This window comes from Taudactylus pleione, unplaced genomic scaffold (assembly GCF_031769625.1).
Source record: "Taudactylus pleione unplaced genomic scaffold, aTauple2 ptg000026l, whole genome shotgun sequence".
Lineage (NCBI taxonomy): Eukaryota > Metazoa > Chordata > Amphibia > Anura > Myobatrachidae > Taudactylus > Taudactylus pleione.
Genome location: NW_028284428.1, coordinates 31,305,101 through 31,320,309, shown reverse-complemented (window position 1 = coordinate 31,320,309; position 15,209 = coordinate 31,305,101). Strand labels below are relative to the sequence as shown.

Sequence of the window (15,209 nt, the reverse complement as noted above, 5' to 3'; positions counted from 1 at the left end):
ATGCTGTTCTTCACCACTTCTGCAAAGACGCTACTTAGCAACTATTGACAGCATTCAAGTACCCCAAATACCTTCAGCAGGCATATTCGGGGCTATCTATTGTGATCCATAATGTCAGTGCATCTTTTGGGGGGTCTCATGCTGATTTCCCCAAATCTGACAGTACTTTTTGCCAGGTCCGAATTCACCGGTCCCGTTTTTGCCGATTTCTAATTGAATATGGGGATAAGCGGGGACAAGCGCAATACTTTTCCGCATGGAAAACCAGTGATGTCGGTGAAAAGTCCGGCATGCGAAAAGTACGGGACTTTTCGCACCTAACTGAATATGCCCCTATGCTGCAGTGAGTCTCTCAGAACATGCTTCAGACCCTTTGTTAGAAGAAAACACAAAGTACAAGGTTTAGCATTTTTTGATTGCTAACATGTAATGGGCTTGCACATATGGCAAAGTTCAAATATGCTAAACTCATGTAATTTGTATCAGATCTGCAAAATGTGTAGCTAAAATAAAGAATTTTTAAAACAAAAAAAAATCTATAATCCATAAAAGGCATATAGGAATGGCTTTGGGGTTATAGAAGAATTATAAAAATAAATGATATCAGTATATATAAAACATATATATTTATAAAAAGGTAAGCATTCATTCCATCAAGCACAAACAGATAAAGCTGAAGATGTTTATTGTTCCATAGCTGTTAGAACCTAAAATGACCCATAATCTAGTTGCAACTCTTTACTAGGCAACAACTAATAATCTGTCCCTCCAGGAAGCTAACAGATCTATAAATAAGTAAGCGGATGTGAAGAAACAGGCAAAGAAACACCAGCACAACAAAGCGGTGAAACCTAAACTGTCATAGTAACCAGATAGTGTTTTGCTGAAGAATACGATTTCTGCTTACAAAAGGCAAAGGGTAGAGCACTATAGGACAGAAATAACAATGCCAGACATTCAAACTCCCAATGGTTAAGTCTATAAAAATAAAATTCAAGCTACGTTCCTCCCCCTCAGGTAGTGCCTGATAAAGTTGGGGACCCTTCCCTGTGACACCCACTGATAACATATTATGGTTGCTGGAACTGACACATATTAGAGTTAATCAAGTTACTGCAGGCTTGGTAGTGCCAAGAGACACTAATAATGTGTCAGCTGGTAGCACAACAGTAAAGGAGTCAACCGATATGACAGATGAGGCGATGTATTCAGCTTTCACTTACATACAGTACACGTCTCTTCTATATATCATGGGGCTGCAGCAGAGTTGAATGCATGCCCGTTCGGGCAGCGTATATTGCATGGATGCAGAGAGCTCACACACGTGAGCGATACAGAGTAGTACACAGTTCAATCACATCTATACTTACTACCAAAGGGGAAGAAATGGCCTGTAACGGGGTGATCCCGCGTAGGCAGAGGTCAGTGAGTGCGTATCACTAACACGAATAGCTGGACATAAGCCTGTTTGCAGATGTATGTTTTGCACACAGCATAATGGGGGAGATGTAAGAAGCCCAGAAGCGGTATCAGCGCACGTTATGTGCGCTGATACCGCTTCTCCCCGATGTATGATCGGGGGTCTGGGCGGTAAAAGACAGGGGCGCATCATTATCGGCGCTGCTATCTACAAGATAGCAGCGCCTACGGCAGGGCTATGTATGAACGGTGATAACGTATGACCGTTCGGCCGGCTGTAGCTGTCGTTATCGACAGCTACAACCTGGCGCTGCCCTATCTCCACAGCAGGGACAGCGCTGTCCCTGCTGTCGGCTCCAGGGCAGCTCGCGGGGATCTCGCGATACTTGCGAGATCCCGCGCATGCTCAGTGGAGCCGGCCGGGAAGAGACACAGAGCATCAGCACTAGGCTGATGCGCTGCTGTCTCTAGCGGGTAGCGCCGGAGGGGGGAGTTAAGGCTCCCCCTCTCCGGCCGATGAGATGTTTATACATCTCATCGGTAGTGCTTCCTGCTTCGCCTCGGTAAAGAGGCGAAGCGGGAAGCGTTATAGCGGCACGGTAAGTGCCGCTATAATACATCTACCCCAATGAATGATAATTACTAGCAGCAAACCAGACTGTTGCACCTCAAGACTCCAACAACTCTGCATATGGGTGAACATCAGCACAGTTTCCACGTATGCTTCTTTTGAGCAATATATGCCCTAATTAATGCAAACTCTACATAAGGCCCTTTATGTCCTGGATTGTATACCTTAAAATTTAATAAAATTATTTTTAAATTTAGAAAGTGATGTTAGATATAAGAGGATAAAACAATCAACAAAGTATCATTAGTAACATTGAATTAAGGGGCATATGTATCAAAGCTTAATGTGAGATAGAATTGTGAAATATATATCACCAATCAGCTCCAAACTATTATTTCTTAAACACAGCCTGCAAAATGTAAGTTAGAAGCTGATTGGTTGGTGATACCGTATATACTCGAGTATAAGCTGCGTTTTTCAGCACATTTTTTGTGCTGAAAAAGTACGCCCTCGGCTTATACTCGAGTGAAGTGTGTAGCGCTGACCGGACGGAGTTCGGTCAGCGCTACACAGCACAAACAAACAGCCGCCGGAGCCGGCAGCTGTGTGTTTGTTGTAATCAGCAGCTGCTGAGAGTCTGTCAGACTCTCAGCGGCTGCTGCTGCTCCCACTGCGGGAGCCATCTGCCGGCTCCCGCAGTGGGTAATGGGAGAGACGTCATGAGTAAGGACGTCTCTCCCATGCAAAGCGGCCGGAGGAGCTGTTAGTGGCGGGACCAGGAGCGGGGGTTTCAGGTAAGTGTTTATTTTTTTTTTTTTATTATTACGTCTCTCTACTGTGGGGAGGACTACTGGGGGCACTACCAGGGGGCGATTACTACAGGGGGCACTACCAGGGGGGGATTACTACAGGGGGCACTAAATGGGGGGATTACCACTGGGGAACTACCAGGGGGGATTACCACTGGGGGCACTACCAGGGGGGGAATACTACTGAGGGCACTGAAAGTGGGGATTACCACTGGGAGCACTACCAGGGGGGATTACTACTGGGGGCACAACCAGGGGGAATTACTACTGGGGGCATTACCAGCTGCTGCATTTCCCACCCTAGGCTTATACTTGTGTCAATAAGTTTTCCCAGTTTTTTGTGGTAAAAGTAGGTACCTCGGCTTATATTCGGGTCGACTTATACTAGAGTATATACGGTATATATCTCACAATTTTATCTCACATCAAGCTTTGATACATATGCCCCTAAAAGTGATCAATCCACTTTTAAAAATGTAAAAGGTAGAGTGAAATCATACTGAGCAGTGAATCACTGCAATTTCCTGGCGCTGTTGTAATAAGGATATATATATATATATATATATATATACATATCTATCAGCAACAAATGAACGGCGGCACTCAGAGATTTTCCATATCAAAATGTGTATTTAAATATCCATAATAGGCACCAACGTTTCGGGACCACAATGTCCCTTTGTCAAGGACATTGTGGTCCCGAAACGTTGGTGCATATTATGGGTATTTAAATACACATTTTGATATGGAAAATCTCTGAGTGCCGCCGTTCATTTGTTGCTGCTATTGAATGGATTAATGCGGAGGGCACCGGAGTTGCTGGATACCCATTGTGTGAGTGCCGATCCATGTAGAATTATATATATATATATATATTTATATATTCAGTACCTGCTGCAAGTAAGGTGGATCTAGTTTAGGCCCTAGAGATATAAGATCTGAAACAATAATTCAACATACAGCAATTACTGCGCTTAGCATTGAATATGTTAAGTGTCCAATAAATAAAATTAAGTAAAAAGCACAATTCTCTTTGCTCTTTATTAATAAACAGGAGACTTGGATGAATAGTACCAATTTGGTTTTAATATTAAAATAAAAACAAAAAACAGACACATAAAAATACAATTGCTATACACAAATGAAGCAGCACTTGACAATTACATGTGTAATAATATCTCAGCCCTAACAGCTTCAGGGGCATATGTATCAAAGCTTGATGTGAGATGAAATTGTGAAATATATATCACCAACCAACCAGCTCCAAACTATTATTTCTTAAACACAGCCAAATGTAAGTTAGAAGCTGATTGGCTGAAAGTCTGCTGAGCTGAGTGTTGCTGAGCTCTCCGATGCGTTCTTTCTTTTTAAGAATGTTCCAAACAGTTGATTTGGCCACACCTAATGTTTTTGCTATCTCTCTTTTCAGCCTAATGATGGCTTGCTTCACTGATAGTGACAGCTCTTTGGATCTCATATTGAGAGTCGACATCAACTGATTCCAAATGCAAATGTCACACCTAGAATCAACTCCAGACCTTTTACCTGCTTAATTGATAATGAAATAACGAGGGAATAGCTCACACCTGTCCATGAAATAGCTTTTGAGTTGATAGTCCCATTACTTTTGGCCCCTTAAAAAGTGGGAAGCACATATAGAAACCATTGTAATTCCTACACTGTTCACCTGATTTGGATGTAATTACCCTCAAATGAAATCTGAAAATCTGCAGTTAAAGCACATCTTGTTTGTTTCATTTCAAAGCCATTGTGGTGGTGAATAGAGGCCAAAATATGAAAATTCTGTCAATGTCCCAATATTTATGCACCTGACTGTATATCTCACATCAAGCTTTGATACATATGCCTCTCAAAGTTAATAAATAATAACTCTTTCTTATTGCTCAACTGAGATTCCAAGCCACACAGAGAGGTTACTGAGTTGCACTGCAAAATTCCACAGGTGTATAGTGAGGTAGCTATTTGTTGCAACATTAATCAATTGTTAGTCATTACAAAAATCCTCACTTATAGTGCAGGCATGCCGGTTATTTAATATACAGCCATTAATAGCAGTTAGTTAACACTGGCATCCCAGTCTTCCGTTATGAACTCCTGAGAAAAATTAAGTCTTGAGAAAGTCCCGGTCATTTGCATGAAACGCGTTGACGTCACCTTCCAGGCTATCGAGGTCCTTGCCATTGCTCCGGTATATTATGCTTAACAGCCGAAAAAATATCGCTAACAGTCGCTGCATGTTAGTGTGAGTTCATGTCACTACTTCGGCACATCCTGCGAAATACGTAGATCTTTGTACTGAACGGCCCGGGACAGAGACCGCTAATAGTCGCTGCTTATAAGTGTGAGCTCCATCTATACCTCCAGCCGTAGCCCTGTGTGGGGATTAGAGCACCGGCCAGAACGGACCTTGGTGGGGCCGCACCATTAAAGTAATCAGTGTATTGCTCATACCCTTGGATACAACAAAGGACACCGGCTTTAAAGATTGAGGCAGCCTCCCTTTTTTCCAAGGGGTTCACAACGGCAGACAACTTTGTGTAACACTGGGACGCCAGTGTTTACTAACTGCTGAATATTAAATAACCGGCATGCCTGCACTATAAGTGAGGATTTTTGGAATGACTAACAATTGATTAATGTTACAACAAATAGCTACCTCACTATACACCTGGGGAATTTTGCAGTGCAGCTAAGTAGCCTCTCTGTGTGGCTTGGAATCTCAGTTGAGCAATAAGTAAGTTAATTTTTTATTCACTTTGAAGCTGTTAGGGCTGAGGCATCATACACATGTAATTGTCAGGTGCTGCTCCATTTGTGTGTAGCATTTGGTTCTTTTATTGTATTTTTATGTGTCTATATATTTTTTTATATTAAAACCATATTGGTACTATTCATCCAAGTCTCCTGTTTATTAATAGAGAGCAAACAGAATTGTGCTTTTTACTTCATTTATTTATCGGACACAAGCGCAGTAATTGCTGTATGTTAGAGTGAAAAGTGAAATCATAATTTCACATGTACAGAACATAAATAAACAGGCAAACAAAGTCCCCAAATGACAGTAGTCTTGTTGCTGACATAGTTCTGCATAGAAGCTGAAAATGTAAATACTGTAAAGCTGGCCATACACAGTGCGATATGCATCGTGCATTGCGATGGGGGATCAGACGTCCGACATATCAGGCAGTACCCACACACGGTGCAATCGGGGTGGCCGCAATCCCGATATGCCGGCACTCCCCTCCCCCACCTGCATAGCGCTGCATGGGATCGCACATCGCATTCCCATATCGACTGAACCTGCAGTAAGATCTGGTGGCGTTATGTACGACCTCGTGGGTGCGTGCTCTATCCGATATCATACCCATACAGGATACGATAGAGCAGCCAAATCGTACCAATCCGTTGGATCGGCTGCTTTATCGCACCGTGTATGGGCACCTTTAGGGTGAACAGCTACCAGAATAAACTGTGGTTTAGCTCCTCTGAGTTCTCGAATAGGCAGCAAAGTTTGCTGTAAGGGAAGAAGACAGAGCTTCTAGACAGGGACACAGGCAAAAACAAATATGCATATAAATTACACTACAATTATTTGTGTGTTTAATATGTTTAGATGTAGGTACTCAGACTGCATTAATACGTGTTAGACGCTCTGAGATAGGGCAAGAAGCAATCAAAATAATGGTACACACAGCAAGTTAAAAACGTAAAAATAAAAATATGTAATACATATATAATACACTGACAATATGTAATACAGTACAGTCTAATACAATCATTTTCTTATCACTTACCGTCCGAGTCCCCCTCCTCTCTCCACTGCTACTGTCAGCAAACTGACAGCAGCACTAAAGTGTGCCCGAAGTCTACTGCGCATGCACGGCACTAAAGTGTGCCCAGAGTCTACTCCGCATGCACAGTTCGCCGGGAAAATGGCGCAGCAGCCATTTTTCCTGGGATTTCTTACTGTGTATGCACAAAACGTCGGGAAAATGGGTGCGCTACTGGGACATCAGAGAAATAAGTATGAAAAAAAAAAAGTATGGGAACAGGGTGTGCAGTGCGGGCCCCCTGGACCCAGGGGCCCGTGTGCACTGCACACCCTGCACCCATTATAAATACGCCCCTGATCTCTGGAGAGATTTTGGCCATGACATCTGTATAGCTTCACACAGCTCCCTCTCCCTGATATTTGTAGGTGCAGGCTCCGCCAGGTCCTATATATACTCAATTGGGTTCATGTTAGGCGAACGTGGTGGCCACACCATTTGTCGGAACTCTCCAGAATGCTTCTCAAACCAATTATGGACTTGGGACCGATGACATGGTGCATTATCCTGCTGCATGTGGGGGTACATGAAATCCATGAAGGGAAGCAAATGGTCATCAAGCAATGCAACTTAGCGGTTACCGATCATTGACATGTTCAGGCGGACCAGCCCATGTCATGTGAATACACCCCACACCATTATGGAGCCACCAGCCTGCATAGTGCCTTGTTGATGACTGGGGTCCATGGCCTCATGGGGTTTGTGCCACACCTGAGCCCTACCATCAGCCTGAAATAACTAGAACAGTGACTCATCGGACAACTCCGCATGTTGCCAGCTCTCCAGTGTCAAATTTTGCGTCTGGTACCTCCTGCATTGAATGTGGATGTGATTTAAGCCAGTGTGGCTTGTCTGTTGCTGGCCGTGATCACTAAGCACTCATGATCGGTCGCTGTGCTGTCCACGGTGGGTGGTAATGCCTTCCATAAGGTATTTACGGTGCACATGTGACACCATAGATTGAGGAATGTTGAACCTCCACACAACTTTGGAAATGGGTTCCATCCATCGGGCACCCACTATCATACCCCGTTCGAACTCCAATAATTCACATCACCTTGCCATGAGCAGCCTAGCCGAAATTGAAACTGACTCGCGAGATGTCAGATTACAACTGATGCAGGTCTGGGGATTTCCAAGACATCACAGTACGGTGACATCACCAACCATTACATTTACATTTGCTATCCCAATGACTTCTGGCACTTCAGTGTAAATATTTACATCTATTTAATTAATTTTAGTCTTGAATATTAAGCAATTGCATTTTAGGTTTATCTGGTATTCAAAAATTAGCCAAGAGCAAGGGTCTACAGTGTAAATAATTAATTGTTAATAATTATGTTACCTGAGGTAGCAGTTGAAATGGCTTCCATCTCACACCACGACAAGAAAACAGATATTTGCATATGAGTAGTGTGTGCTATATAAGAACATATATGGTCACTTAGTCATTGCTGAGTATACCAACAGGGAATGCATTGCAGTATTCTTTTTCATTGTTTCTGTGCACCACCAAAAGCTGCAGCCTGAGGCAGGTGTCACATTTTAGGCAATAATATTAGATTGCTGCAGTATGGGTAGCCAAGATGGCATGGCCTAGAAATCAATAGATACACAGTATGTCTTATTTTCCTGGCAGTTACCAATTGCCATGCTCAGTTTGGTCTTGCACGTTATATTCTCTTTCACAGCAATAAGCGCTGTAGTCATCATGAAAACAACATCTGAGAATATAAGGTGCATGCGTGATATTTAAGTGTCTGAGTAGGTATCTGGTCACTTCTAGGTGTTCTGTTTCTTTTGATAAAGGTTATGCTGCTTATTCAGCTTGTGTTTCTTTACTGACTGGTCCGTGTAAAGTAGCAGTTCTAGATAAATTACCGATGACAGAAAAACAACCAAAAGTACAAGTAATAAAACAATTCCAATTTGACCATAGCGTACGCAGTACCTGTCTGACAGCTTCTTTGCAAATCCAAAATCTGTTAGCTTGATGTGACCTTCCCGGTCTAGCAATATATTTTCAGGCTTCAAGTCTCTGTAAACAATTTCTTTGGAGTGCAAGTATTCTATTGCGCATATAATTTCTGCAGAGTAAAACAGTCCAGTGCTGTTGTTAAAACGTCCCATGTTACGCAAGTAGCTAAAAAGTTCACCCCCGGGTACATATTCCATTAGCATATATAAGAAGCGATCATCATGAGAGGTCCAAAACCTATGGCAGGAAAGAAAAAAATGGCACGTTATTCAGGGTCAATATCATGCTTTTTTGCCTATACTAAACTGGAAGCACTTAATACGTATAGATAGCTCCTCTATTGGAGTGTGTAGAGTTTTAACCCACCAGCGTCATAACAGATTTTGAGAGTGTTGTTGTTTATTTAGATTGCAAATAATCAATACTCTGCAGAATGAAAAAAGGGAACCGTATACATGACACAAAGCAATTGTTTGCAGCTGTGGTAAAGCCATAAAGCCCTAGACTCAAGTGTTAACCAAAATAATGCATTCTATAAAAATAATAAAAGATAATGAAAATGTCAAAGTTGACAGATTTGTGGAAGAAAAAAAGATTGATACAAAAAAATGGATTAACGTATAGAAACATTCAAATATATACTAAGGTGAGGTGCTCAGAAACATAGACACAACTAGATGTACATAGGTAAAACACAACAATTAGGCGAAAACTAATTTCCAAAGCAGATAGACCAATAACTTGACATTTGCTTCAAAAGAACAGACAGCAAATAATTGGTTAAAAGTAACAAAACCGGTTTTCAAAAGGGCAGTAAGTACTATACAAAGTTAACATGGGACATAAGCCTTCTAGAGCAGTAGCCATATGGATTAAGCATAACTACAATTTACATCTAATATGTTATGAGCTCTTATGCTGGCCATACACTAATACGACCAGCATAAGATAAGATTCATCTTACGATTTCCCTTGAACTCCCCGTCAGCTCCCTGGCAGTCCCGTCTGCACGATTTGGTGCTTATGTTCATATGATCTCACGTACGATCATTAACCTTTAGCAACCCTGCGGTTCTCACCATTAACTTCAATGGTGGGAGCCGTTCATTGGCTGAGAAAGGAGGGGCTGACCTCTCTCAGCCAATGAACGCTCATACACAGCACTACAAAGGGTAATGCTGCGTTTGAGCAATTCATTCGGGAGGTAATATCCTTAAAGGATGTTACCTTGTTCGTGGGTCGGATTGTTTTGTTTTACCAAGACAAAGGATGCCTTCAGGGACAAGAGGACCAGTCCAGGTAATGTAGGTATGTAGGTATGTATGTGTGTATTAAAACTATAATCTCACGGTGTGTGTATTGTGTTTATTTAAACATTTCTGTACAAGTGAACTACAGGTACCAGCGGGCCCTTAATGCCCCGCATGCTGGTACTTGTAGTTCTCCAAGTACCAGCATACGGGATAGCCCCGGGATATCAGTCTAGGCCTGAAGTCCCCAGCTCCCCAGGGATCCCCAGTCTGAACTGACTAGCTGCGGCTTGGGGACCCGGTGAAAGGGCTCCCCTGGCTGTGGTATCAGCCCCCCCGCTAGAAAAAGGCTGATGCTGGTTCTGGAAAATACAGGGGGACCCTATGCATTTTTTCCCCCTGTATTTCCAGAACCAGGACCGGATCAGAGCCCAGCGCAAGTTGCGCAGAATACGTCGTTTGTCCTCCATATTTTGGAAACCGGGGCTGGTTCTGACTAGCCCGGTGCTGGTTGTGCTTTGTCCCCCTTATGTTGCACAACCAGCACTTGGTCACTAAAAGCCTGGGGCTGGTTGCCTTTTGGGGGGGATTTAAAACACTCTTAATGAATTTTTTTTCACAGATGCACGGATGGTTCTCACTGAACCATCCCTGCATCTGTTTTTATTTTACTAAAGACAGATGAATGCATCACGGATCTCCCTTACCCGTGCGTGCATCAGTCTTTTTTTTTTTTAACAAATGACGCCGCCCGGACCGTCAGACGCACGATGCATCGCATGCGCAAATACATGGCACAATCTGCATACGATCACGATAGATATGACGGGCTGCACATCTGATCATACGATACGTTTTTAAGAGCTGCGGGAACGCGCATTGGATCATATTCCTACCTAAATGATACACGAATTCCACATGATTCATCATACGACGTGTCGAATATCGGGCAATAAGCCTGAAATCGCGCTAGTGTATGGCCAGGATTAGAGTAAAGGGTACAAATCATACTTGTCTACTTTTAAATGCTGACCCTGTGATTTGCGGCAGCTGGGCTATGATGATGCAATTCAATGCCAAGTCATCAAGTCCTTAGACCACGTATTTCACTGGGGCGTTGGGTGAGATCAGTGGTTCTGGTCTACTATCCCAGGACTATGTGAGACGTGCACAAAATGAAGGAGTCTCCCAAACATTTTATTTGCATACAGTGAAAGTATTTCCTGCTACTGCATGCAGCACACAAACACTGGACAGGTTCATTTTCATACTGTGACTTAAGGGATTTGTCACCCCCCACCAACTCCAAATGTTTGAGATCCAGGCAATTCAAAACTGCTTTACCTTACAGCCAACCCCTCAAATGTTCAGATTTTGGTTGACCAGTCCCAGTTGGCACACTCAGAAAGGGGAAGAGTTTTGACCAAAATGGCCGTTTCTGGGAGGAGTTTGGACAGATCATGGTGGGGATTATTTGTACAGATGTAATGTCAGAATGGTGAGAGGTATGCTTCACTGCTGCATGGTTTTGCCAAGCGAAACCCTTATATGTTTCCCAATAGTAAAAGAGGAAACTGACTCATTACTCAATTGACAATGACTCACTATAGAAAAGCATTTGGATGCAAATTGTAGAAAACCATCTGAATTTTGTTTGACTCACCAACTGTAAACATACATACCCCATAATTACCTAGCAATGTTAGTTTTTGGAGGAATTACCTGAAAAATAAAAAACAGGAAAGACTTGCTTATCTGTGTTTCTATTGTTATAGAAAGAGAGAAATGGAAATCGGGATGACTCTGCTCTGCACAGGATCTTCAAAGTTTAAAGACATAATTAGTATTTGTGTGTAATTTACCAACATTTGTGAGATTCCAAAATGTCAATCTTAAAGGCATATAAGTAGTTGGTGGTGCACCCAGAGTCAGTGGTTTGTAGACTGTATACAATGGGAGAAAAAAAGATGACTATTTTCTGGGGCACTTATAAAGAAAAATAAAAATGATTTGTAGTATTAAGAATTTAAGACGTAACTTTTAATATTTATAAATCAGCTTCGTTAGAATGTATAAAAAAAAAAAGATCTTTGAATATATAGTAGTAATCAGGGGGTAATTACTTCCCTGGCAAAATATATAAATAAGTAAAAAAGATTTTGACATACATTTGCCCATATGCAAACTTGTACACATCTTGCGATGCAACCACCTCTACGTGTGCGCCTGGTTTGCTACGAGCAATAATGATCAGGGCGCACTTGCACCATACCTCCAATCAGTCACATTTTGGTATAATATGCAGCTATATAAAGCGGTATGCAGTCGGGAAACCGGTTGCCTTAATACAGACAGCCGGCTTCCCGGCTGCTTTATTCCGGCGTGGGATAAATGACCGGCGTCTATATCTAGACGCCTGTCTCTTACCCGACGACAGGGGACCGGCATCTCGATCGAAGGGATGCCAGGCACCGCGAGTGGACAGCCGCGGGGGGGGGGGTAGGTTTAGGGCACCCGGGGGGCACTTAGGGTTAGGCACCCCCCCCGGGAGGTTTAGGCTAGGGGGAGGGAGGGTTAGGCACCCCCGGGGGGAGGTTAGGGTTAGGCACCCCCGGGGGACTTAGGTTTAGGCAGCAGTGAAGGGGGCGGTTAGGGTTAGGCACCCATAAAGAGGGTTAGGTTAGTTTATACTTACCTTAGGGACGATCAGGATTTCCAGCGCTGTCGGGCTTCCGCTGCCGGCTCTGCTGATCTGTCGGGCTGCCGCTGCCGGGTATCGAACTGCCGGCCATGCGACAGCCGGGATTCCATACTGATTCCCTATAAAGCATGCAGTGACGTTAATAGGTCCTCACTAAACCATGCATGTGAGAAGGCCCCGTATCAGGTGAAAACCTACACTCAGGAACAATTAATCTGTTCCATTACTATTTGTTATAAACTCAGTGGGCAGGATGTACTAAAGGGGAAAATGCAGTAAAACCCCCAAAACTTCAGTTTTCGGGGGTTTTACCGCATACCCCACATGTACTAAGCACTTTGTCCTGATGCGTAACGCCATCTTCAGGTGTTGTTACCCAATAGAAGCCTATGGGCTTCTTTTCGGGGCGCTTCTCCTGAGAGGGATCCAATCGGATCCGTCCCATCACCCCCGGCGTCCTTCTGCACAGAAGAACGCCAGAGAGACTTCTGAGTCTTAAACCAGTCCCTCTCATTGGAGCCATCACAAAGAACAGCTCTTATCGGGAGAGCTGTTCTTTGCGATATTCTAGGCACATACCACAGTAATCAACCGCTGTATGTACCAGAAGACAGACGGGATGTACCACATCATGGCAAGGAATAAAGGATATTAACGTTTCTCTTTCACTATCTAGTGACATAAGCATTGAATAGTGCTGTGCATGCCCTTATTACGCAGTGCTCTATCAGATAATTCATATTTTAAGCATGAATGTATCCATGCCACTGGCAACACACACAATCAAATGTATGACACATGCCGCTGCCCAAAAGCTCTGTGGCAACGCTGCTCAGGGTTTTGGGAAGGATACAGGACCTTATTCAGAGGCGGCCGTATGGTCTACGACATCCCATATCTAATGCTGCCTTTATTGACTGGGAAATAGTCAAATCCGACTTGTGTTTCAAAATTATTGGAGCCTTACTAGTACATTGCTTACAGATGTGTTCTCCTTCACCTGGCCTCAATACCCAAGCAGCGCATTACGCCTGGCTGAAGTGAGTTGCGCGAGTGGTTTAGCGTCTTTTATGCTCAAATGTGCATCTTAGGGCCGTATTCAGTTAGAAGCGAAAAGCCAAGATCCGCAAAAAAGTATTGCCGATTGCGACTTGTTGCCAGTTAGAAACTTATCTCCTTATTCAATTCCATCCGCTTTTCGCGTACGCGTAAAGTCAATGCAATGTAATAGGTGAAAAAGATTTGCCTCTGAGTAGCAGGAGAAAATAAGTGCAATTTTTTATTATGGGGTGCAAAGGTGGGGAAACTACTCAGAACCCTTGGGACACTGCCCCCCAAAGGACAACTGCATTAAAAAATCCCTAAACAAAAGTGAGGAACACCCTAAAGTAGTACTTTGAATTTGGGGACAAAAAAAAGCACAAAGTGGGGGGACAAGTTCGTAAACTAGTGAAATAAGGTTCTGGGGGTGCTCTAAGAAGGGGCCAAGTGTTTTTAGGATTGCAGGTGCTTTTATGAGGGAGTAATTTCACTTTTATTAAAACTACACTTTAGAGACATTAAAAGATGCTTGCACCCATTTTCAGGTACCCCAAATTTGCCAGGACTACTTATTTTCTCCCAAAAATACAGCTTTATGCCATTCTTCACCACTCGTGCAAAGACGCTAATTAGAGGCATTTGTGCAAACTTAAGTACCCCAAACAGTTTTATTAGGACTAAATTGGCAACTACTACATTTATCCCCAAAGTTTCTGCAGCTTTTTGGGGGGTTCAGGCTGATTTCCCCGATTCTGACACCACTTTTAGTCTGTTCTGACATCACGTGTCGCCGTTTTTGTGTCTTTTGGAATTGAATAGGGCGAATAGCGGGTACGCGCACGATAAGTTTCCACGGCTAAAATACGCGATGTAGGTGAAAAGTCCAGCATGCAAAACGTTATCGCGGGTGCAAAACTAATTGAATACCGCCCTAAGTCGCAAAGTGTTAAGACAAAACCACTTCCAGAGACTGCATTTATTAATTTGACTAGTTAGCAGACCGTCAAAATGACAGGACATTATAGCGTCCGCGAAAAGTCCTGTTTGAGCACTCAAACGGGTCACTTTTTGGTCATACCTGCTTGCCAGCTCATGGGGCTGTGAGTAGAAAGGTTAGCGCCGGTGGCTGTGCGAGCCTGAACGGAGCAACAACTGAATTGCTCCGTCGGGCGCCAGCTAGTGGCCGCTGCCAGCTCGCAACACACCTGAACAGCGTTCGCTATATACAGATGGGCCCAGCTAGTTAGTTGCTCATAGCGCGCAATTCAGGCCTCCTGTGTCGCACCATGGAACGTTATGTGATGACTGTACTGTGGTGTACTGTAGTATTCTACAACAAACGATAAGTCATGGCATGTAATACACTGCTTAACCTCTGGGTGGCGTGTGCTCCACTGATAAAATTTGTATTGCGGTGGGATGTTGAGAGAAATGCTTTGAGTTCAGTAGAGTTCTTTAAAATAACTGAAATTCAGTTGCTCTGTCATTATGTAATGCTTAGTGTGCATCTTGTAGTCAATGTAAGCTACTGTGCGGCTGCTTTATTGGGACTATTTATTGGGACTAATAATATAAATGGGAGTAAT

The 15,209-nt window shown here is 43.3% G+C and overlaps 1 protein-coding gene across 1 annotated transcript in view; it reads right to left on the bottom strand.

Annotated features, from left to right (window-relative positions):
* PRKX (protein kinase cAMP-dependent X-linked catalytic subunit) overlaps positions 1–15,209 on the bottom strand; it is a 199,074-nt gene that overhangs the window by 40,571 nt on the left and 143,294 nt on the right. Inside the window, exon 3 of the mRNA XM_088451658.1 lies at positions 8,605–8,868. Coding sequence (XP_088307784.1) covers positions 8,605–8,868 — 264 coding nt within the window. The remainder of the gene's footprint in view (positions 1–8,604; positions 8,869–15,209) is intronic.